At 33.1% G+C, this 26,195-nt stretch overlaps 3 protein-coding genes across 3 annotated transcripts; all 3 read right to left on the reverse strand.

Annotated features, from left to right (window-relative positions):
* Positions 1-383: 383 nt before the first annotated feature.
* Positions 384-5,096, reverse strand: LOC145759798 (large ribosomal subunit protein bL28m-like). The gene is made up of 6 exons (XM_082573650.1): positions 5,075-5,096; positions 4,192-4,305; positions 2,966-3,197; positions 2,367-2,522; positions 1,272-1,502; positions 384-708 (listed from the first exon to the last, which is right to left on the reverse strand). The coding sequence occupies exons 1-6, from the start codon at positions 5,089-5,091 to the stop codon at positions 583-585; spliced, it is 876 nt and encodes a 291-aa protein (XP_082429776.1). The 5' UTR covers positions 5,092-5,096; the 3' UTR covers positions 384-582.
* An 8,252-nt stretch (positions 5,097-13,348) lies between these two features.
* On the reverse strand, positions 13,349-13,798 carry LOC145760302 (uncharacterized). Its single transcript, XM_082574170.1, has one exon. The coding sequence runs from the start codon at positions 13,796-13,798 to the stop codon at positions 13,349-13,351; it is 450 nt and encodes a 149-aa protein (XP_082430296.1).
* A 3,993-nt stretch (positions 13,799-17,791) lies between these two features.
* On the reverse strand, positions 17,792-21,599 carry LOC145760431 (solute carrier family 23 member 1-like). Its single transcript, XM_082574319.1, has 13 exons — positions 21,506-21,599; positions 21,277-21,432; positions 20,823-20,989; positions 20,558-20,744; positions 20,294-20,475; positions 20,054-20,174; positions 19,724-19,860; positions 19,477-19,644; positions 19,236-19,356; positions 18,988-19,160; positions 18,704-18,885; positions 18,168-18,297; positions 17,792-17,995 (listed from the first exon to the last, which is right to left on the reverse strand). The coding sequence occupies exons 1-13, from the start codon at positions 21,557-21,559 to the stop codon at positions 17,890-17,892; spliced, it is 1,884 nt and encodes a 627-aa protein (XP_082430445.1). The 5' UTR covers positions 21,560-21,599; the 3' UTR covers positions 17,792-17,889.
* Positions 21,600-26,195: the final 4,596 nt, after the last annotated feature.

The raw sequence follows: 26,195 nt of genomic DNA on the forward strand, positions 1-26,195 counted from the left end.
AAACTGAAAAATAATCAAAACTAACTATGTGAAAATTTTAATGTTTTTTTTTTCTATTTCCTATGGGAAGTCGCTCTGATAAAACAAAAAAGGAAATGTCGATTTGGATTCACAAAAATGCGCGCAAGGAAGTTTCAAGAATTTGATATAAGATGACAAGATGTCTCTCAGGTTAGTATTACCTTGGTTAAAATTCTAGGCTGTCACGTAGGCTACGGAAATGCATGTTGAAAATAACGTGCGTTTTAATCCACAGATGAAGGTAAAAAAATTTAGGTTATCTAAGGTTAGAACAATGGACTTACTTGTAAAGGCCTTGGGTTTAAACCACATTGCTTCCATGTCGTAGCAACCTACATTTACTAGCTTTTGTCAAGTGAAAATTTATTTACAATTAACAGGTTATTTATAGGTCAAATTTCTTAATAAATCTAAGACAAAAAATTACAAAATAAACTTAAGACTGGGTCAGAGTCACAAACGACACTTAAAGTATTTTATAAATATTGTTTTTTTTTTATTTAAAGTAAATAACTTTCCAAAAAAGAAAAATCAAAAGTGTAGTCTTAAATGTTTTATTGGTTATGTTGATATTTCTTTGCTTTCTTTATTAAATATATTAGCTGCAGTTGTAGGTATAGGTTCATTTTCTTGTCGTAATTGTTCTTTTAAACGCTGTGTGTATATCTCAAGTAAAGGGGTTGGTTCCTAAAACATATTTGAAATAACAGTGTTTTTTTGTATATATCTTTATCCTTGATGTAGGAAAGTCGAATGATCGACTTAAACATAGAGTAACAACTGTTACTCCGACCTAGTCTCAAGTTGCCTTCAGCAGTTTGGGATACTATAGATTATAATTGCCCAGTAATTATGCCGCTAATTAAGTGGTGGCTCAGCAGGTGTTCGTACCGTTTATAGCGCCTTACTCAAGGGCGCTGCTGCATGAGAGCAGTGGGAATTGAACCCACGACCTCGTGGTGGTGTAGCAAGTGTCCTTACCACTACACCACCCTGCCGGTTCGTTAAATCACTTGGCTTTACTACATGAGGTCCTGGGTTGGATTCCCACTGCTTCATACTTTAGCGTCCTTAAGTAAAGTGCTACAAACTGTATAAACTTCTACCAAGTCAAAAATCAAACAGCAGATTAATTATCAAGCAATTATATCAATGATATTCCAAACTTTCAAGTCAATTGGAGACTATGTCGGGGTAACAAATGTTACTTTATGTTTAGGCTGTAATAAATAATTATGAATAAAATTTACATGTGTGCCATTTTTCTTTTCTAATTCCCATTGCTTTTTCATGGCCTCTTTTAAACCCAACCCAATCCATGGAATTTGATTAGGGTCTATTATGTAACTTTTATATTTGTCGTAGATCCTGTCTCTGGTTTCTGGATCATCTGGATACATTTTGTTGTCTTTGTCATCAAGTGCGTACAGCATATCACGTTTTAATTGAGAACCGAAATCTAATAATACTTTCCATGATGTCTGTAAAATAATATCAAAAATTAAATCAAAAAAAACAGCAGTGTGGTGTAGTGGTAAGAACACTTGCTACACCACATGAGGTAGTATGTACAATCCTCACTGCTCTCATGCTGTAGCGCCCTTGAGTAAGGTACTATAAACAGTATAAACCCCTGCTGAGCCAGCGCTTAATCAGCAGCATAGTTATCGGGCAAATATAATCCACATAATAATTCAAACTGCTAAAGGTAACTCAAGACTGAGTCAAAGCAACTGATGTTACTCTATGTTTAGGTCGCACATTCGACCTTTCAACATCGAGGATAAAGATATATACAAAAAATGTTTTTTTAATGCTTTTTTTAAGCTTTTTGTAATGATCTAATAGTGATCATTTTTGTCAAACTTTTTTCTACATATCTTTATCCTAGATGTGGCAAGATCATATTCTAAACATAAAGTAATTTTTGCTACCCTGACCCAGTGTTAAGTTGGCTTTGGCAGTTCAAGATATTATTGTTTATATTTGCCTAATAACTTTTTTCTTGTATATAGATCTTTATCCTCGATGTGAAAAGGATAAATGCGCAACCAAAACATAGAGTAACAACAGTTACTCAGACCAAGTCTTAAGTTAAGATTGACAGTTTGGGATAATATTGATATAATTGCTTGATAATTATTCTGTCTCAAGTTGCCTTTAGCAGTTTGGAATTTTGTACAGATTATAATTGCCGGATAATTAAGTTGCTGATTAAGTTCTGCTGCTGATTAAGTTCTGGCTCAGCAGGAGTTAATACCGCTTAAAGCGCCTTACTTTAAAGCGTAGTAAAATTAAAAGTCTTATGTTCTATTGGGTATGATATAATGACAACAAGCTCTTACTTGTAAAATATAAAAATCCAGACCATATGCATCATCAATTAGGTCAAGTGCTCTACGAGTGACTACAATATGAAAAGTTTGATCCAAAATTTCACTATAAACTGGGTAATCGTGTTTTAGTAATGGTCTCCACACTTTAGGATTTCTTGAGTTCATCTGTAAGTTGAAATGGGAATATAAAAATCAAAATTTTTTTGTAGAAATCGAATTTTCAATCAAAGTTCAAAGTTTTTTGTATATATCTTTATCTTCGATGTGGGAAGGTCAAATGCGCGACCCAAACATATAGTAACACCAGTTACTCCAACCCAGTCTCGAGTTCCTGTGGCAGTTTGAAATATTATAGATTGTAATTGTCTCATAATTAAGCTGCTGATTAAGTGTTGGCTCGGCTGGAGTTAATACCATTTATAACACAAGGGCGCTACAACATGAAAGCAGTGGGGTTTAAACCCATGGCCTTATGTGGTGTAGCAAGTGTTCTTACCACTACAACACGCTGCCTGTGAAATTAAATCAAAACCGTTTTTAACATCCACAAATTTATTCTTAAATACTTAAATTAAAAAAAAAATTTAATAACACCAAAAATTAATTACCTTATTCCCCTGTCCGTACTTCAGACCCCTAATTTCACCCTCACCTCCCCACAGCCCCTTCCTACACTCCTGGGTGTAAGTTACTTGAATTGGAGAAGTAAAAACACGTCTTGGGTCTTTAAAGTTATCGTTCCATAAACCTCTGTGTTGGGGACGCTTTGTACCCACGGCAACATCCTGATGTACTAGAGGAATTTTTTCTTCATAAACCTCTCTCCAATGCTTTGGCAGTCTAAATTAATAAAAAGTTAAATTAAATTATGTATTTTTATGTTTGTAGGTTTTTATTTTCTTAATGCAGAAAGGTTAATTTCACGCTCTTTACATAAAGAAACATTTGTTACCCCGACCCAGTCTTGAATTTACTTTGTCTTTTTTTTGTATATATTTTTATCCATGATGTGGTTAGGTCGAATGCACGATCTAAACATAGAGTAACAACTGTTACTCCGACCATGTCTCGAGTTGCCTTTGGCAGTTTGGGATATTGAATAGATTATAATAGCTCAGTAATTATGCTGCTGATTAAGTGCTGACTTAGTTTATACCGCTTATAGCGCCTTACTCAAGGGCGCTATAGCATGAGAGCAGTGGGTTTAAAACCCACGACATCATGCCTCATGGTGGTGTAGCAAGTGCTCTTACCACTACACCAAGCTTCCAGTTTTAAAATGATATCTTTTTAAAAAAAAGCTTGTCTTATTTATAAACCAACAAAATGCACAGGTAAATTATCACGGAAAAATATCAGTTAAGAGTTGCAAATACATTATGACAATTAAAATCAACTAAATAAGTTAACTATAATTACTTAAAAAATTATCTGTTGTATACTACTGCTGATTAAGTGCTGGCTCAGAAGGAGCTCATAACATTTATAGCACCTTACTCAAGGGCGCAAATAATGAACATAGAGTAACATTTGTTACTTCGACCCAGTCTCGAGTTGATTCTAGTAGTTTTAAATATTATTTTTTTTACAAATGCCTTATAATTAAACTGCTTAGTTTTTTAAGCTCAGCAAAAGTTTATACCGTCTTACTAAAAGCACCCTGATGTAAAAGCAATGGGAATTAAATTAATGACCCTATGATTTAAAAAACAGATCTAATCACTACACCACAATTCTACAATTTAAATTATAATAATTTAAATTCAACGGTGTCAGTTACTCCTTGTATATTAATACAGTTATAAAGTAACCCAAAAATTTTGTTTTAAAAAACCTGTTGTAAATTGGAAATTTAACAGCAGGATCCCATAGCAGAGCCTTTCTAGGAATTTTGTGGGTGTAAGGTTTTCTCGAAGGCAGGTAAGAACCAAGAGGTATTCGTAAAGGACTGAAACAAAAAATTAAAAGTTAAACATAGTTCTTTGTAACTAATTAGTACCACGGTTTGGTGGTTAGAAGATTAGGGTCACAACATGAGATTCTAGGTTTAATTCTCGCTGCTAATATGCTGCAGCGCTTTCAAGCAAAGATGGCACCAAACAGTTAATATGCATATATCGTTATTTAATGTATTTAAATTTTTCTTTTACATTTAACTTTAAAAATCATTAGTGGACCTCTTAACTTTTGTTATATTGTGCATTTGTTAAAATAAGTCTTTGGTAATATTGGGATAAATACTTTTATTATTGTCATTTATCGGGTTTAATCGTTTTTTTTTTGTATATATCTTTATCCTAGATGTGGAAAGGTTGAATGCTCAACCAAACAAAGAGTAACATCAGTTACTTCGACTAAGTCTCGAGTTGCCTGTGGCAGTTTGGGATATTATAGATTATATTTGCCCAAAAATTATGCTAATGAATAAGTGCTAGCTTAACAGGAGTTCTGAGTTCATATTAATTATAGCACCTTACTCAAAGGAGCTACAGCATGAAAGCGGTGTGGATTGAACCCACGACCTCATGGTGGTGTAGCAAGTGTTGAGGCCGTGAAGTCGGCCTTCCTTTTTACATCGAAAATAAAAAAATAACATAAGTAAGCCAAATACCAAACAAATAAACATAAAAATACCTAATAAATAGTGAAAAACACAAAAAACAGTATAGTACTTCCTTTTATTTGTTTTTATTTCTTAAAAATTAAGAAAAACTTACTTATATTTGGTCGCCATCTTTATCTTAGTACACGACTTTAGAAAAATATATCTGGGGAATCACCAACTTATTCGTGCGTGTATTAGTTTGTCCTCAAAATATCTTTTTTTTTAATTAAAAAAAAAAATTAAAAAAGGTAACCTTTAATAAAAAAAACGCCAAATTTATAGCACAGTCATAAATTAATTTTATTTATTTTACTAATGTTTCTTCTAATGCTGTATATTAATTTACCGGCAGCGTAGTGTAGTGGGCAAGAACACTTGCTTCATCACACATAAGGTTGTGGGTTCAATTCAATCCCCACTGCCCTCATGCTGTGACGCCCTTAAGTAAGACGCTATAAACTCCTGCTAAGCCAGCACTTAATCAGCAACATAATCACCGGGCAGTTATGGTTTCTATGATATCCCAAACTCCCACAGGCAACTCGAACCACTACCTTTCTGCCAGAGAGCAGCAGAGAATTTTGCTTGGGCGGATAATTATAAAAAATAGTGATTCCAAATATTTTATAATCGTACAATACAAAAAATAACGGGGTCCCTTTAAAGAGAACAAATTAAAACCAAACCTAACATAGAATAAGTTGGCAAAGTTCTTAACACTTTAAAATTAAAATAAAATTAAACAAAACATTAAAAAATTGTTAAAAGCAGGAGTAAACTTTTGTACTGAACTGAAATACGTGTTATTACTGACGTCACAGATCGGGGGTTTTGACAACTTACCTATCATGTCGCTCCAATTTATTTTTGATATTTTGTAAAGAACAACGTACCCAACCACGACATATCTTCAAAAAAGTGAACAAAATATTAGAAAGTGGTTAAATACAGGTGTAAACTTGGTATTTTCGTAATATACGCCATATAAGTGACGTCACAAATCGGGGGTTTTGACAACTTACCTATCATGTCGCTTCAATTTATTTTTGATATTTTGTATAGAACAACGCACCTAACCACGACATACCTTCAAAAAAGTGAACAAAATATTAGAAAGTGGTCAAATACAGGTGTAAACTTTTTATTTTCGTAATATACGCTATATAAGTGACGTCACAAATCGGGGGTTTTGACAACTTACCTATCATCTCGCTCCAATTCTTTTTTTATATTTGGTGGAGGACAACGTACCCAACCACGACATATCTTCAAAAAAGTGAACAAAATATTAGAAAGTAGTCAAATACAGGTGTAAACTTTGTATTTTCGTAATATACGCTATATAAGTGACGTCACAAATCGGGAGTTTTGACAACTTACCTATCATGTCGCTCCAATTTATTTTTGATATTTTGTAAGGAACAACGCACCCAACCACGACATACCTTCAAAAAGTAAACAAAATATTAGAAAGTGGTCAAATACAGGTGTAAACTTTGTATTTTCGTAATATACGCTATATAAGTGACGTCACAAATCGGGGGTTTTGACAACTTACCTATCATGTCGCTCCAATTTATTTTTGATATTTTATAAGGAACAACGCACCCAACCACGACATACCTTCAAAAGAGTGAACAAAATATTAGAAAGTGGTCAAATACAGGTGTAAACTTTGTGTTTTCGTAATATACGCTATATAAGTGACGTCACAAATCGGAGGTTTTGACAACTTACCTATCATGTCGCTCCAATTTATTTTTGATATTTTGTAAAGAACAACGCACTTAATTACAACATATCTTCAAAAAAGTGAACAAAATATTAGAAAGTGGTCAAATACAGGTGTAAACTTTGTATTTTCGTAATATACGCTATATAAGTGACGTCACAAATCGGGAGTTTTGACAACTTACCTATCATGTCGCTCCAATTTATTTTTGATATTTTGTAAGGAACAACGCACCCAACCACGAAATACCTTCAAAAAAGTGAACAAAATGTTAGAAAGTAGTCAAATACAGGTGTAAACTTTTTATTTTCGTAATATACGCTATATAAGTGACGTCACAAATCAGGGGTTTTGACAACTTACTTATCATGTCGCTCCAATTTATTTTTGATATTTTATAAGGAACAACGCACCCAACCACGACATACCTTCAAAAAAGTGAACAAAATGTTAGAAAGTGGTCAAATACAGGTGTAAATTTTGTATTTTCGTAATATACGCTATATAAGTGACGTCACAAATCGGGGGTTTTGACAACTTACCTATCATGTCGCTCCAATTTATTTTTGATATTTTATAAGGAACAACGCACCCAACCACGACATACCTTCAAAAAAGTAAACAAAATATTAGAAGTTGTCAAATACAGGTATAAACTTTGTGTTTTCGTAATATACGCTATAGAAGTGACGTCACAAATCGGGGGTTTTGACAACTTACCTATCATGTCGCACCAATTTATTTTTGATATTTTGTAAGGAACAACGCACCCAACCACGACATACCTTCAAAAAAGTAAACAAAATATTAGAAAGTGGTCAAATACAGGTGTAAACTTTGTGTTTTCGTAATATACGCTATATAAGTGACGTCACAAATCGGGGGTTTTAACAACTTACCTATCATGTTGCTCCAATTTATTTTTGATATTTTGTAAAGAACAACGCACTTAATTACAACATATCTTCAAAAAAGTGAACAAAATATTAAAAAAGGGTCAAATACAGGTTTAAACTTTGTATTTTCGTAATATACGCTATATAAGAGACGTCACAAATCGGGGGTTTTGATAACTTACCTATCATGTCGCTCCAATTTATTTTTGATATTTTGTAAAGAACAACGCACTTAACGACGTCATATCTTCAAAAAAGTGAACAAAATATTAGAAAGTTGTCAAATACAGGTGTAGACTTCGTATTTTTGTAATATACGCTATAGAAGTGACGTCACAAATGGGGAGTTTTCAAGATATGTGGTGGTTGGGTACGTTGTCCTCCACAAAATACCAAAAATAAATTGAAGCGACATGATAGGTAAGTTGTTAAAACCCCCGATTTGTGACGTCACTTATATAGCGTATATTACGAAAATTCAAAGTTTGCACCTGTATTTGACCACTTTCTAATATTTTGTTCACTTTTTTAAAAACAAGTCGTTGTTGGGTACGTTGTTCTCCCCAAAATATCAAAAATAATTTGGAGCGACATGATAGGTAGGTTGTCAAAACCCCCGATTTGTGACGTCACTTATATAGCGTATATTACAAAAATACAAAGTTTACACTTGTATTTGACCACTTTCTAATATTTTGTTCACTTTTTTAAAGATATGTCTTTGTTGATAACGTTGTTCTTTACAAAATATCAAAAATAAATTAGAGCGACATGATAGGTAAGTTGTCAAAACCCCCGATTTGTGACGTCACTTATATAGCGTATATTACAAAAATACAAAGTTTACACTTGTATTTGACCACTTTCTAATATTTTGTTCACTTTTTTAAAGATATGTCTTTGTTGATAACGTTGTTCTTTACAAAATATCAAAAATAAATTAGAGCGACATGATAGGTAAGTTGTCAAAACCCCCGATTTGTGACGTCACTTATATAGCGTATATTACAAAAATACAAAGTTTGCATTTGTATTTGACCACTTTCTAATACATTGTTCACTTTTTTAAAAATATGTCGTTGTTGAGTACGTTGTTTTACCCAAAATATCAAAAATAAATTGGAGCGACATGATAGGTAAGTTGTTAAAACCCCCGATTTGTGACGTCAGTAATAACACGTATTTCAGTTCAGTACAAAAGTTTACTCCTGCGTTTAACAGTTTTTTAATGTTTTGTTTAATTTTATTTTAATTTTAAAGTGTTAAGAACCTTGTTAACTTATTTTACATTAGGTTTGGTTTTATTTTGTTCCTTTTGAAGGGGCTATTTTACCCCGTTCTTTTTTGTATTGTACGATTAAAAGATATTTGGAATCACTATTTTTTATAATTATCCGCCCAAGCAAAATTCTCTGCTGCGTAGCAGCGGAAACCTTGTTTGCTGAACTAGAAAAAAGGCTTTTAGTTTATAACACTTCACGGTGGAACTCTCTTTATGGCTCAGTAGTCCGTTTAAATAACATTCTTTACTGTAATAGACCTGCTCTTCATAAGTGCATGACACTGCTTAAACTCAACAATTTTAGTGACCAGGATATTGAATTACTAAAAAGGTATGCAAAGGTAACCTATTTATTTTCTTATTTTACCGTTTTTTTATTTTTTAATAAAAAATCTTAACATGACCTGTTTTTATAACTATTTTTTTAGCCTTTTTTGTAGCAATAGATCTTTAGTGAACTAAATTATTTTATTTTACCAGGTAATGGCACCCATTGCTCTTGCCTTAGATAAAATACAAGAGGAGGACCGGGTTAACTTGAAACTCTTCTTCCAAATATTGCTGCGACTGTATTGAAACTTAAAGAACTTGAGTCTAAAAATGAAGGAACGGAAATTGAAGGAACGGAAAATGAAGGAACCGAAAATTGAAGAAACGGAAAATGAAGAAACCGGAAAATGAAGGAACGGAAGTTGAAGGAAAGTAAAAAAAGGAAAGGCGGAATCCTTAAAAAATAAAACGCGGAAATTCCGTTGACTTTTATTTGTATTTAAGTCAATATTATTTTAGAAATTAACTGGCATTTTATAGAAGAGAGTTAGGGTATGCTGGGGTAATAAAAATTAACTTATTATCGCTTATCAGTTTTCGAATAAATGATAGTAACCCTAAATAAACAGTCAAGAATTCCGCGAATTCCGCCTCTCCTTTTTTCACTTTTCTTCAATTTTCGTTCCTTTATTTTCCGTTTCTTCATTTTCCGTTTTTTTTTCCGTTCCTTCATTTTCCGGATCCTTTATTTTCCGTTCTTTCATTTTCCGTTCCTTCAATTTCCATTCCCTCACTTTTAGTCGACTCGGCGATAAGGCGATATAAAAACGAAACGCACAAATGGCGGCTAATGGTGTCCAACTGAGTGTAAAATTGCATTTAAAATTAATGGAAAATATAGATTGGTTTTTCATACAAATGGACGTAACAATCCGGCCCCAAATGACCGAGTAAACAACTAAATATACGAAGTCATTTCACAAAAAAAACAAAGTACATTATATCAAAAACGAAACTAATATACACTGTAAGCATGCAGCAAACAGTGACGTGAAATAAAACTTCAAGAAAGAAAACATTACATTATAATAATACACGGACACATCAAAGGGCAAGAAAATTCATAAGTTTACATAAGTGACATGAGGTGAAATGATAATGATACATGCAATAATGAATGAAAGAAAAAATGCGTTGTAAGTCATTGCTGCGCTTCGAGAAGGCACAGCTTTCGAATGTCCCGCCAAAGAACCGTTGTGGCGGTTTTTACACGCACGCGTCGTACAAGTCCGTTATAGTCACTTTGACATTGTTCTATAATTCCCTTTGGCCAGTATCCTCTCTTAGCTGTGTCATCCACAATCAACACTACGTCACCTACAGCAAAATTTCTCATGGGCCGAAGCCATTTTTGTCGTAATTATAGAAGCGGCAAATATTCCTTTAGTCATCGCGTCCAAAATTGATCGACAGCAAGTTGAGTCAGGCACCATGACTTTTTATAACCATCCGCTTTTATAAATTCTCCAGGGGGGCAATGACACATCGATTGCTCCTTTTAAAATACTTGGAGAAAGCGTTTCCAAATCTCGTGGATCATCACTAATGGGGTTAAAGGTCGGTTATTCAAAATTCTTTCTACTTCAGTAAGCAATGTCATGAGACCGTAATCGTCAAGAACTCGCTCACTGGTGATTGAACGTATAATTTTTCGAACAGTTCTTATTATATGCTCCCATACTCCGCCTTGGTGGCTTGCAGCAGGGGAATTTAAATCTCTAATCTATTTCATTTTGCAATATGGCAAAGTGCATTTGTTTTTTATTTCATTTTCGTTTACCCATAAGAAGTTCACGTTCGGCACCGACAAAATTAGTTCCATTGTCGCTAAATATCTGCTTTGGTGTTGGCTTTCTTGCGATGAACCTTCTGTATGCATCATACAGATTTGCGCGACTGTTGCGCGACTGCGCAACCTCAATATGAACTGCTCTGATGGCCATACAGGTGAAAACATGAGCATAGCGCTTAACTTGGCTCCGTCCTAGCTTGACAGGTATGGGGCCCATATAATCGACACCAACACATGTAAATGGTGGCTTGTTGGCAGTAACTCTTGATGAGGGTAATGCAGCCATCATTTGTTTTTCAATTTTTTCGTTCCATCGTCTACATTGTCTGCAGTTTCGTAATACCTTGCGAACTGCTGCCTGGCCACGCAAAATCCAAAAACTTTCCCGGATAGAGGCTAACACATGCATGGTTTCCGGAATGACCTTGGCGTATAAAATGAGATGAAATAATTAAGGCAGTGACAGTGTGGTCTGAAGGCAAAAGATCATCTGATGCTTTGCATTTCTATCAACCAAAGACTTTTGTAATCTTCCTCAATCAAGATTTAACGTTGACGATGCCAACTCTGCAGAAGGAACAGAAGCAAGTATAGTTTTGTCGTTACTAATAAACTTAGTTAAATGGAAGCCACCGATTTTAACAAGCGGTTGAATATCATGTAACAAATGCAAGGCTTCATTAACACTCTTACACGATTTTAGCATATCGTCAACATAAAAATTTTGCCTTACGGTACTTAGAGTTTGTTTGTTTGCACCAGTCAGATTGCCGTCAGCTGTTTTATGTAATGCGAATGCAGCGCAACTCGGCGATGATGTCGCTCCAAAATGTGAACGTTCATGCGGTAATCAACCGGAGTTCGCGGAAGGTCGTTCTCTGGCCACCTCAAGAACCTGAAGGCATCCCGATAACTGGGATCAACAAACACCTGGTGAAACATGCCCTTTATATCCGCTACTAAAGCGATTTTTTCCTGGCGAAAAGCACGCCAACCAGGTTATTAGTTAAATCAGGCCCCTGTAACAAATAGTCGTTAAGAGATAGGCCTAAATGTTTAGCAGCACAATCAAAAACAATACGAAATTTAGGCCCTGTAAGATGAGGTATATATGATTTAAAGTTACTTAAATTCCTAATTTCACCATCTAGAATCATTGTGGCATGGCCACTATTTACATATTCAGTAACCTTATCTCTATTTCTGGAAAAAAGTTCAGGGTTAGCCTGTAATTTCTTCTTTAAGTGCTGAAGCCTACGTTCAGCCATTTTGCGATTGTACGACGGTCTTGCAAAATCGTCCTTCCACGGTAATCCCATCTGGTAATGACCGTCAACCTTTGCAACGGTAGAAAATTAATTTTTCGCGCGTTATTATCTGACCTTTCTGAGTAGTCATGATCAAATAGTGTCCAGCCAAGCGCTGTATGCAAGCCAAATGGCTGACCAGGTTCACCGACACGTTGCTCCTTTAATCTAAAGGCTTCATGCACATTGTTACCCAGAAGTAATTCAATTTTCGCGTTCTTAATTTCGGAAACTTTAGATCTCTAAGATGCGCATAGCGGTTTGCTACATCTTCAGTGGGTATGCTCTCGCTTACATCAACCAAGTCGTTTAAAACAATAAGTTCGTTTACACTGAACGATTCAGGCTCGTTAAGACCTTGAATATGCATACCTTTAACAACAGTATCATACTCAGTCAATGAATTTGCTGTAAATAGCTCTATATGACGCTCGACTTTCCTGAGCCCCAATTGACGGGCTAACTTTTCGGTACACATACTGGTATCGGAACCATCGTCTAAAAATGCGGAAGTTCAGACGGCTTTGTTTGGGTCGCTGCCCCAAACTTTTACTGGTAGCACCTTGAAAAGTTTAACATTTTTTCGTTTCTGTGTGACGCAAGCGGTGACAGCATATCAACGGTGTTCCCGTTGTTTGTAGGTGCGCTTGGGTTTTTATGCGATTGTGGTTTGTTATAATGCAGCAAAGTGTGGTGTCTTTTGCAACATGTCTTGCAGGCCATTAATGTAGGACAATTGTTATTCATGTGGCCTTCTCTTGAGCAATTGAAACACAACCTTTTATTTTTCACGAAATCGTATCGATCGATGGTCGTTTTCATTTTAAAGATTTCGTAGCGCCACAGCTGGTGTCCTTTCTTACACAAGACAGCATGCAATCGATAATGGCGCCGTACCTTTCTCCTTTACATTAAAACGTTTGCTGGCAGGCCGATTTGATTCGATTGAAATCGCCTCCCTTTCATGTCAGAAATTTTCTTATCGCATTACTCGAAATGAATGCACTGGTAGTAATGCCTTAATAATCGGGCCAAATCCCTTACACACTATAATAAATCATCAAAGGTTGTTTTTCTACCAGTTCGTTCTCTATCTTTTGAGATTTTAATAAAATCACGCCTCACTTGTTCGGGCAATCGTCGATAAACTTTGCTTATCGTCTCACGGCTGTTTATTTCGGACTCATAACCTCCCGCATTCAAAGTACAGCTGCAGTAATACATGCTGTCTGCCAATTTATTCCAAGCGTCGGAATCTGACTCAGATATAGGAGGCCCAATCAGTATGGTTTCCATTGCCGCCTCCATGATTAGATCACTGGCGCAAAACTTTTCATCGAGTCTCGACCTCGCCTCTTTGTAGGCCTCCGTTAGGTTACGTATAACTTTGCAACCTTTAATTGCCTCAAAAGCCTCGCCAGTGCAGTATTTCAACAAAAACTGTAATTTTGCGCCGTTATCCGATATTTTACTATCAATAAATTCATCAAACTGCATGATGAAAAAATCATACTCCAGAATGTCGCCACTAAAATTGTCAATCGTAATCCTTGGCAACGTGGCATCTTGCGCAAGGTAGCTTGGCATATGTTGGCTACGGGTCGCTCTTTGTTGGGCTTCTTTTATAATTCGCGTTGAGTCATATGCCAGCCCCGTTTGTGAAACTAAAACAGAAATATGCTGCCCTCTAATTCGGCTTTGGCTTCAAGAACTTTGGACTGAGCCCTTGAAACCTCTTTTTCCAGCTCAATTTGCGCACCCATGCTTTTGAAGGCCGCAGTCTTGCAGTGCGCTTTTTCCTGCGAGCCCTAGCTTATGCTTCACGAACTTCTTCCTCTGCATCTTCCTCTTCTTGTTGCTTTTGTATTTCAAGCTGACGTAAACTCAATTCAGCTTCCTTTTGTATTTGTTCGGCTTGACCCTTGAGCGCCTCGATGCTACCTCTGCTTCTTTGCGAGCAAACAGATCCAGAATGGCGAGACCCAGATACTGAAGGAACTCCTTGTATTGGTGGAGAAGAGGTTACACATAAAGAAAGAAAACTTTGATATCTTTCGTTCATTGCTTTTAACTTCATATCTATTCATATATCGTATATCTATTCATATATCTATTTATATATCTATTCATATTCATATATCTATTCATATATATATAATATCTATTCATATATCGTATATATATTCATATATCGGCTTTTAACTTAATCAATTTTAGCCTGTGCCTTTGGCTTTTCATCTTCTGTTTGAACAGCCAAAAGTTCGTGGCACGCCGCTAAACATTTATCGTAGGTTGTCGAAAACTGCTTTGCATCCAGTGGCCAGCTTTGCCTCCTTCTGTGCATTTATTTCTTTAAGGAGCTGGTTCTCAATTTGAGTAAAGCTTGTCAAAGCAATTTTTCGGGCAGACTTTGAATCGACACTCGGTTCTTCGACGGGCTTCGATGTCGAAGCTTGACTGCTGGTACTTGGTTCCAAACTCATTTTTTATTTGTAAATCCAATAAATTCTTTTAAAATTATATATTTCAATTTATAGATCCAAACTTGACCTTATGTCAAACAATCTACAAACTGACAAATTTAACTATACTGCTATGACAAAATGTCATACCATTCATAAATCAAAATGTGGGGCTTATCTAACCTTACCCCACGTGACCAACAATAGGTTGATCGAAAAATAAAATACGCCCCTTGATCACAGATTGATCCCAGTTAATATAAAAATAATGCCGCTAATGGGCCCAGAATTGCAACTGTCTAACTGGACTGACACAACAATTAAAATACTCTACAATGTATTCCAATTCAGTACACAAGAAAAACAATTAACATAAACAATACTGGCTTAACACTTACAAATCGATATTACTTTTAACAAAAACTAACTAAAGACCATTTATGAATTGTTAGAACAGGGTGAATCGTATTCTAAAATATATGACGTACTTAAAATATAACTCCGAAATCATTACAAGTTAACATACGAAAAATATTACACAAAAAAGGCAAAACACAAATCACGTGACGTCATAGGAACGTTGAAAAAGGGGAAAAACCTAAATGACCAGGTGATAAGGCGATACAAAAACGAAACGCACAAAGGCGACTAATGGTGTCCAACTGAGTGTTAAAATTGCATTTAAAATTAATGGAAAATATAGATTGGTTTTTCATACAAATGGACTTACCAAAAGTATTAAGTGAAATAAGATTTACAAACTTTGATGTGCAGCCCTTCCGATACTGCGGGGTCTTTATATGTTTCATCATTTTTTGTATATATCTTTATCCTCGATGTGGAAAAGTCGAATGTACGACCCAAACTTGGAGTAACATCAGTTACCCCGACCCAGTCTCGAAATTGTTGATTAAGTGCTGGGTCAGCAGAAGTTGAACCGTTTATAACGCCTTACTCAAGGACTTTACGGCTTGAGATCACTGGGGATTGAACTCAAGACCTTGTGTATGGTAGGAGAGTGTACTGACCACTACACCATGCTGTCAGTAATTTGTTTCAGGTATCTAAAAACACCGGCAGCATGGTAAGTCAGAACACTCTCCTACCAACGACAAAGTCCTGGGTTTGATCTCCAGTGATTTTATGCTGTGGCGCTTTTAAGTAGGCGTTATAAACAGTACTAACTCATTATTGGGCAATTATAGTCAATAACACCCCAAAATGCCACAGGCAACTCAAGACTGGGTTGGGGTAACTGATGATACTTTATGTTTAGGTCTTGCATTCGACCTTTGCACATTAAAGATAAATATATATACAAAAACCTTAGGGGAATGTTACATTAGTTACATTGTGGTTTCTAAAAAAGAGATGAATTTAGATAACTTAGTTACATGGCAGTATTTTTGGTCAATTTCTACTGCTTTTTTCTCTTGGGAAATTCTTATAATTTCCAAGGTGCTTAAAGTGGTGTGCAACGTATTTTTCTTATTTTTCAATGCTTTTGCTTTAAATACCATCACATTTATAATTTGTTTCAGGGATTTTGACAATTTTAGTGGTGCTATGTTTTTTGTGACTAACTTTTTAAAAACTACGTACAAAATTTCGTGCTAGTAAATTTTCTTTTTAATTTGGGTTTCAAGGTTTTTAACATTAGTAAATCTGCTTAAAGCAGCTGTGTAACAAGAATATAAAACAAACCTTTACGTTATTTTAATAAGATTTTTTAATGAAATAAAACTGTTGGGAGTTACAAATAAGTTTAACGTCACGTGAAGCTTTTTTGCATAATTTAAATTTAATATATAAAGTAGTCCTTCATCTCTCCAATTAAGCGCGATTTATGGAAAAGCAAAATAAATAAAGTTAATAAAAATGTATAGGTAATTTCGATTGTTACATTGATGTTACTTTTTGCTTTAATAAGATAATTAGATATATAGTTATTTATTCCGTAGCTTTTGATTTTCTGAACAACTAGACATCGTCGTTGTCAATCATAAAACAACATCATTTTGTAAAGTTGTGGACCTGAAATAAAATCTTGTTCTTTAGTAGTCAGTTGTGAACCAATATCTTTTTAATTAAAAAATTAAAGATTGTGTCATTTATGTGAAACACATTATTTTTGTGAAACAATTGTGTCATTTAAAATTGACACCAAAATTGTGTCATTTTATATTTTTGACACAAAAGTTGTGTCATTTCTTGTGACACAAATGTGTCATTTTAAAATTTTGACACAAAAAGTTGTGTCATTTCTAGTGACACAATATTGTGACAATAAAGCCCGCGACCCCTGTTGGCTGCCCTCAAGTCTACTTGTCAGGCAATAAACTTATACAAATTTTCTTGAAAACTTTTCTTAATCAAAACTAAAAGTATTTCTTAATATTTAATTCTTTAAAAAAATACAAAAAATGTTTTAAACTTGCTGTTTTAGCTTTAGCGAGGCTTAAGAGCGACCTTTCCGTCATTTCTTTTATTTGATAATATACCCGACCGAACAATTAACATTTTTATTTTTTAATTAAAAATATTTTTAAAACCTTAAAACCTTCTTAGATATTGAAACACTATATTTAATAGCTAAACAAAAAAATTTGTAAAAATATACCATTTGAAATTACCAAGATATAGCGCAAGTCTGTGATGGTTTTAGTCCCTCTTTTTTGATTCAAGTTCTTAACTTTTCTTTTAAATTTTTTAATCTTAACGGCGAAATCGAGTTTAAGATATTTTTTCGTTGGCAGACACTGAAATTAGTCACGTATTTACGCTACGTTTTTCGGAAATTTTTGTGTATTTTGTGGCTAAAAAAACAGGAGCTATTTTTTATTTTTTTTAATTATTTAACTAAAAGTATAGTTTCAGCCCCATTAGCCCCCATAAATGTCAACTAAACTGCACAAAAGGCTGTCCGTTTTTTTATTAATGTTATGAAAAGTTACGATAAGTGAAAGATTAGAAAAAAAATTCTATAATTACAAATAACAAAAAATAAACATTTGTAAATATTCACGTTTTTGACTTTTTAATTTATGTGTTAAGGGTTTTTAAATGTTTGTAACTATCATAAAAAAAATTTATTTTGTATTTTATAAGAATGTTAAAGTAATTTTCCTAAAATTTTGTGGAAGCCCGTGCATTTGATTTATAGGTACTCTTCTCATGTTTCGTATGTACTTTTTGACCATATTCCGGTAAAAAGGGAATATATCTCGATAGACTAAATGAATAAAATAGTTGTTAAAATAAAATTTTATTGAGATGCAAAATATTAATAGTTAATTTATCAAAAAGACTTTTATTGATAAGCTAATTAATTTAATGGAATCTTTTTGATCTTGGTTTAACGTCTGCACGTGTTGGCTTTAAAAATTAAAATAAAGAAATGTTACCGGCAACAGTTGGTGGAAAAAGGTAGACTGTAACATATGATTTGTCGTTGTCTTAATGATTCTTCGCTTTCAACAGCTCCTCCGACTTTAGCTCTTCTCCAAGCTAGAATTCCTCTTTCTTTTTCGGTACCTTTATGTTAAAGTTGTAGTTATGGCACAACATTTTTAAATTAACCACCTTTTATTTAAATATCGTTTCCGTTTTTTCCCGAAATTTTCTTTAAAGCAAGTTTTTTACGTGGTTGATACATTTATTGGTATTATAAAAAAAACATGATAAATAAAAGATTTGTTTAACGTGCACTATAGTAGATATGGTTAAAACCTAACTTTTTTATATTGTTAAAATTTAACCGTTTAAAAAAATCCGAATTTTGCAACATTTTGTGCTTCAAAGTTATTTTTGCTTTATGTATTTTAAGTTATATTGCGTAAGAACGGTAACCTACACAGTTTGTCACCATAGGTAAAATTCTATTACTTATAAATAACTTAATATATAATATTTAATAACACCTTTTAGCATAACAACTTACCTGGTATTGTGTTGTCAAATAAAAAAGCCAAAAATCCGCCTACGAGCATTGAAGTCTGAAGTAACACCGTTATTATTTGATTAAATTCGTCAGAATCGGTTTGTATAATTCCTGGATTAATTTTCATCCACTCAGGAATTGTTAAACCCATGAACAAGGAAAATCCAACAATAAACAAATTTCTAAAATAAACATTTCAAAGTTATTAAAATATAACTTCTGTAATCATTAATCTTTTGCAAAAGCAGCTGGTTTCTTATATACTATCAAATCTCCAAATATACCTTGGGGAATCAAGGTCTACGTATTGTAAGTTACTAATACCGACAGCGGATATCATTCCAAACATCACACAAAACAAACCACCTATTACAGGGTCAGGAATGGTCACAAATATACTACCAATTTTGCTAAGCATTCCCAATAAAATAAGTACACAAGCTGCTACTTGTAAAACCTGTAAATATTTAAAATAGAATTGGTGTTTATCATATTGTTTTGTATTGTTATTTTACCAGTATTTTTGTTTTACCCGTCTACTTCCAACCCTTGTTATTCCAATTGCTCCTATATTTTCGCTATATGACGTGGTTGCTGTTGCAGTTCCTATTACCCCCGCCAAAACGCAACCAAAACCTTCAGCAAGAATCCCCCTGTAAAAAAGCATTTTTTTTAATTGCAGTAACTTTCTAGTTTAACTAAAATTTAAATAATTTTAATAGTCACTTAATTGGTTTCTATATAATAACAATTTTTTAGTAATATAAAATTACCTATTTATAGCGTGTGCTGGAGGGTTTGGAGCCCCCGAAAGCCTAGCACATGCGTAGTAATCTCCAATTGATTCTACAAAACCCGCTAACACTCCTGCAAACATTCCAATTACTCCCGCCGCAGTTACCACGGGTAAGCCCCATTGACCCGGATATGGGAATTTAAACCTATAGTTTAGTTTGGTAATTTTTTTTATTAATATTATCTTGCAAAAGATACCAATTTTAATTTTGTTAAATGCTTTACCATGGAGCGTTTTTTATGACTGCTGATCTTAAATCTGTTCTTGCCCTATACGAAGGATGTTGTGGATCGTTTGGAAACACATCGGTAACTGTAAATATATAGCTTAAAAGCCATCCTAAAATCAACGCAAAAAGAACCTGTTTTAAATAATAATTTTAATTAGTAGTACTTGAAGTAGTATTATATATAATGCAACAAAAAAATTAAAAAAAAAACAACACAAAATGTTTCTGTACATAAGAATTTTTTTTTTAACCAGCAAAACTGCTTTTACCTAATTTTTTAAATAACAAATATTTTTTATATTAATTTAAAAGCAAAAACTCATACCGGAAACATCATGAATATCGGCGTGTAGGTCACATGGCATCCTTTGGATTTTGAAAACGTTGGAAAAGGCAATTTAATTCTTTTTAAATATTGTGAGCACAAAATAAGTACAAACGCTGTGCTACAAATTTATTTTAAAAAAAATGAAAAAACTATTTACGAAAAAGTTGTAATGCTCATACAAGGCAAAGAGTTATTAAACTGCAAGGCAAAAAGTTATTAAGCTAAAAAGAGACTTACAACATTGCTATGCCCCACTGCGGAGAGGAATTTCCATATGCCACTGAAAAAAGGTCTAAGCCAATCAAAGCAATTGCTGGTGCAATAGTTACAGGCCCAATAAACCGCAACAAAAATCCGATTAACCCAGTTACGCCAAGAACCACTTGCAGTAACGAAGCCACTGCAATTGCCCCTTGTACCTTATAAAAATGGTTACAAATTAAATAACGCCTAAAACATTAATGTTGTAACTTGTTTGCGCAATATTAGCCTTTTAATTACTTCTCTCATTCGCCTTTGCCATAATTCAGTTCCATCTACAATGGTTCCATCATTATCAAGATACTCAGTAAAATTATTAAGGGTGCTATTATTGGGCAAAGGCGCCGGGCACTTGTTTCTTGGTAACAAAAGAATTGCAAAAGTAGGTGGCAAAAAGCTAAATGTTCCTCCTTGTAAAATTGGCAATCTGCGTATGTTTTATTACACTTAAATAACGCTTAACAACTAATCGTACTTTAATTTACATTAAAAGGTTTATACTAACCTAATACCAATTGTTGTTTGTATCAAAGTAGAGATTCCTGACGTAAAAAACAAACTACTTATTATAAGCGCTTTTGCAACATTGCCTTCGTCATCGTCTGGAATACAAAGAGCTGGTGCCAAAATCAACGGAAGGCCAATAATTCCTCCTATTGCAACTAAGTAGTGCTACATAATGCCAATACATTAAAATTATATTGGATTTGACAATATTATGTTTGCCATAATAACTTTGTTAAAAAAAGGAATTGAAAGTTAAAAAAAATTAATTGTTTTATAGTACGTTATGCTCTTTTTAGAAGCTCATAGCATAAAGGTGTAATATTATATTCTTGAACTATAAGTTATGTCGTATTTTGAATATGTTGCTAATTTGTCCTTAGGGTATGGTCAAAAATTTTTATAACTTTTAGAAAATGGACAAAAACATTATCAAAATGTAGTTAATGTTTAACCTGTATGCCTAGTACTATACATGAATACCAGGGTGGTGTATCTTCAATTCCGTATAACAAATTTAGTTCTTCGTAATTATTCTTTGGTGTTTGATCGATTCTTTTGTTTGTTTCTTTATTAGTAACTTCGTCTTGTATGATGTTAATTTCGTCCCCCTAAAAATATGCAAGCTTACAAATTTATCAATTGTGCTTACACTTTTAAACCCTAAAAATACTTGTAACTTACTTTATCGAAAGCGATATTTGTTGTACCTTGCCCTTCCGCATTAAGATCTTCCATGCCAAATTTTAATGGTTACAAGACTAAAACAACACTATTTCTGTAAATTGATAACATAACGTTATTAATAAACGGGTAACATAACATTAACAACTTTAAAACGCCAACGTTTTTTGAACAAAGGTTATAGTGCGTTTTACAAAAACGTTATTATTACCACTGACGTTAATTTAAAAACCTGTTTAACAACTATAATGTTAACAAATCCTTGAGAATCGTTTCTGATGAAGAAGGTTTCTATTCGCAGTTGTAGCATGCATGATCGATTTGGCAAAAAAAGTAGGTTGACCGGTATTTATTCTAAACTTTAGATAAATATATGTGACTTCGACTTTTATTTACCTAATATTGTAATAACCTATGTTTAAATGTAAACTAGCAATAGCAGTTTGATAAAATTTTTGATTAATTACTTTTCTACTATAAGAATTATAAATAAATAAAAATATATATGTAGGTATACACAAGAAAAATTGTGACGTTAAATTTGTACATAACTTTTGAGAAAAAATTACTAACTTTTAAGTTACTTAACTTTATTATGCATTAATCTCACACATAAAACCCCAAAAAATCACGCATTTGAACAAAGAAATGCTGATTACGTTAACTTATGTTAAGCATTGGCGGCTTGTGTATGTGGCTAATGAAGCTAAAACCACCAACTTTTTTTTAATGTTTTTTTTAAATTTTATATATTACTTTTTTTAAATAATATTTGTTTTTTCTGCGATGTGTTTCGCTAAAATTAATTAAAATATTAAAAAAAAGCATCTATTTTGGCCACGAAATACGCAAAAATTTTAAAATACGTAGCATAATCATGTGAGGGCTTAACCAAAATTAGCCCAACCGGCTGCTAAATACAAAATATCTTAACGCCGTTTTTGCTGTCAAAATTCCAAAATTTGAAAAAAAGTTAAGAACTTAGATCAAAATGTGGGGCTAAAACCACCTTAGAGTTTCCAAATATTTTGGCAATTTCAAACGTTGTATATTACCAAAACTTATTGTTTTTGTTTAACTATTGAACAAAAATTAAATAGACGTAAACTTAGTATTGCATTTTTGTTTGAGGAAGTTTTAAGGCCTTAAATAATATTTGTAAGTTAAAAAAATAGAAATAATAATCGTTCCATCGGGTAGTCAAAAAAATTTAACTCGGCCGACCATCGCCGCAAGCCCGATTTTGCTAGGGCCATGCACGATTATCCAGCTTGGCCCATGGTTCTGCTTTGCATGGAAATGTTACATCGGCCGTGCTCGATTATGCGAGCTTGGCCCATGCACGACTGTTCGTGCACGGGCCTAGCATAGAATGGGCCACGCTTGGTTATACTACTATTATGCTAGGCTCACTGCCGCTTTCCCTAGGTGTTGCCAGGCCTGCCGACGCTAGTTTGATTGCGTAATATTGCGTCAGTTGACGTTGCTTACAGTTGGGAAAATAAATCACAAGTAATATAAAGAATGCACAAAATAACCAAATTGTCAATAATAGATAAAAAATCAAAGAGATGATGTATATTACCTAAATAAAAAAACAACTTAGTTCATTGTAACATGCGGTAAATTAATTATCGCACTGAAATTGTTGTTTGTGGTAATTATCTGCAGTCTAAAATAACATATAAATCGCACTACATTTCTTTCGGTAATTTTATCTTCAGCACCTAAATAAAAAAACGTTAACATTAAACAGATAAAGTTCTCCTGTTTTGTAGTTCTTGTATATGATAAATAGTCCCGTTTTTGTTAGTAGTTTAATGATGTAAATTTTCACATAAATACTTATTTTACAGTAGTACCATTTATAACTTTTAGTATTTTTTACCTTTGTTGAAAATTATAAATCCCTTTAGTTGATGGTTGCTATAGTGCTTTGTCGTATTGTAGGTTAAAGGTTTTCGATTGGTTGTCTTCTTACAGTTTGACAATCTTATAGTTGACTAAACGTACATTCCAATGTTTTAAATCCAAAAATGTTTCTAATAATTTTCAATAGCCTATTGATAGTCCTCTTTATAAATGTATAAAAACAATAACAAAACTGTAAATAAGAAATTATAGACCAATATTCTATATAGGCCTACCGACTTTTAGTCCCGCTATTTTTAAACGATTTTAAACTAGAGCAAAGACCTAGTGCGCAAACAAAAAAACGGAAAAATGTAAAGTACATAGTTTACTAATGACTGTAAATATTTAGTCATAGATTATGATGCCACATACCTGTTAAAACTCACAATGAAAAAATTGAAAGAACATGGACACATTCTAAGTAACTTTATCTAACCGCTGACATATTTTAATGTGCATATTCAGGTATGCAAGAAGTTAATTAAACAGCTAACTTTTGTAATCGAGGAATATTTTGGTATTTTGCAGTTAATAGCTTAGTTCGATCATTTTACAGGAGCATTTGGTAAGTGCAATATCCATTAAATACACTTTTCCGTCTGTCTGTTTAATATTAAATCTGTATTGGTGGAATACACTAACAAAAGTAAGGTTGATTTTATTGCAGCTCAAGCAGATGAATTGATTGATATTAATAGAATTTTTTAAATTTTAATCGTAAGATTTAGTCCCTAGGTAATTATTTAGCATACAGCCAAGTCTGATACTTTTAAAATATATTTATTCAAGAGAAGTTTAATGGATTACTAACAAAATGTTTATAATCTGTTGTGTCTAAATTAAAGATTTATCATGTTATTTTATAGAAGAGCTGACAAGATGAACAAGAACGATCATTAAATTGTTTTTTTTATATCGTTTCTTTTAAATGTATTGTCAGTTGTTATATAACTTAAACCAATATTTCCCCACGTTTTAAGTTTTGAACTTAATAGACGTTATAATAAAATAAATCTGTTATGCTACTTTGCTTTTTATTGTGTCAATTCACGCTCTTTTAGAATAGGAATTTAAAAATATACAAACTACAATTTATATTATAAAGGACTATAAAAAATAAATAAAAATTAAGTTAAAAAATTAAGATAAAAATCTTGCTAACCTAATATTCATAAGTATTTTTTTTAATTCTTTTCAACACTGGGTAGGAAAATTTTTTTAACTTAACTCCTATTCACACGATAGGTAACGTTGCGTTACGTAACTTTACGAGTTCTAGGAATTTTTTTTAAAAATTTTTATAAAAAATATCTAATAAAAGTATACTACTTACGAAATCTCGCGTGAATTTAGCTCTATACACAAAACTTTACGAAATCTTACGTAACTTTCGTACGTGTGAACGACTCTGTTCATTTTAAATGGTTGCGTAATCTCGCTTATGTTGCATACGCCGTGCGAATGTGCCTTTATTTTAAACAAATAACTGCTAATTGTAAAAATAGCGTGTTTACAGCAAATAAATTCAAACATGTTTTGGGGGAGCATCCCGGACTCCTCTAGCGGTGTTGTGATCTTTTAAAATTAGCTTCCCCCATTTATTTGACCCACGAGCCGCGACTGATGTTAAGCACATAAATTTCAATTTGAATTACTTACACAGTTAAACAAACAAAATTTATCGTTAAAATATATGTATTAAGCCTAATAATATAATAAAAATATGTATTAAGCCCAATAATAACTTAAAGATTTTGTTTTACGACTTGGATAACGTAGATATGACAGTTGCATTATTAATATTTTTGGTTTACAGAGAGTGTCATTTGTCGTAACTGATGTGTGTAAACCAGTCATTTGATGTTCGTTACTTTTACTAGAAAATTCTTACTAGAATTTTGTTATAATGGCAACGCCAGCATACTTTTTAATTTGCTTGTACAGCGTACATTATTGTACCAATTCTTTTTGTTATAACCCGGGACAACTTTAGTGTGCGTAATTCTGAACTTTAATATTTGACCCAACAAATGTCTTATGCCATTTTTCTGTAGACATTTTTTATATCAGTGGCCGTTAATAAAATTATTATAAACAATAAATAATTTAGTCAGGCGCAACCTACTTACGTTGTTAAGTAACTTTTATAATTTTTAATTTTACAAGCAATTAATTGTTTGTTCATAGAAATTTAAAATATCTCGGTGTTGAATAGATCTTATTTAAGAGACGGAACTGTTTGTATCTTGTCTGTATTTTGCCAACACTATTCACTCTGCTGAAAGAAGACATGTATGTCACTACTCAATAGTGATCTCAGTTCAGTAAATAATTCTTTGATTTGTTTTTGTAGGCGCTGGATATGTGTGTATATCTCTTACTTTTGACAGTTTTGCCATTTTCTAATTTCGTGGTGGAGATAACGATAAAAGTTTACCAGAACGATGAACAGACATCGTGACGTCACGCAAATTCTTTGTCTAAGTTTAGTTGCAAAGCTGTATAAACTGACAATAGCAAAATCTTTTGTAATATCAATAAAACAACACATTATTTCTTTATTTTCGTAAAATAATTTGACAATGCCCACACTAACACAATTTTACTTTTATTTAAAGATAGTTTTAATGTTGAATTTAAATTTTACTATTACAAATAATGGTTTGTTATTTTAATAACTTCGTGACATAAAAACATAAAAAATTAACATACGAAGCTAATAAATTAAAGGTTTACAAGAAAAGTTTGCTGCTCTTTAAAATTATGCCAAAAAAAT

Source organism: Corella eumyota, chromosome 7, assembly GCF_963082875.1.
Source record: "Corella eumyota chromosome 7, kaCorEumy4.1, whole genome shotgun sequence".
In the NCBI taxonomy this organism is placed as follows: Eukaryota; Metazoa; Chordata; class Ascidiacea; order Phlebobranchia; family Corellidae; genus Corella; species Corella eumyota.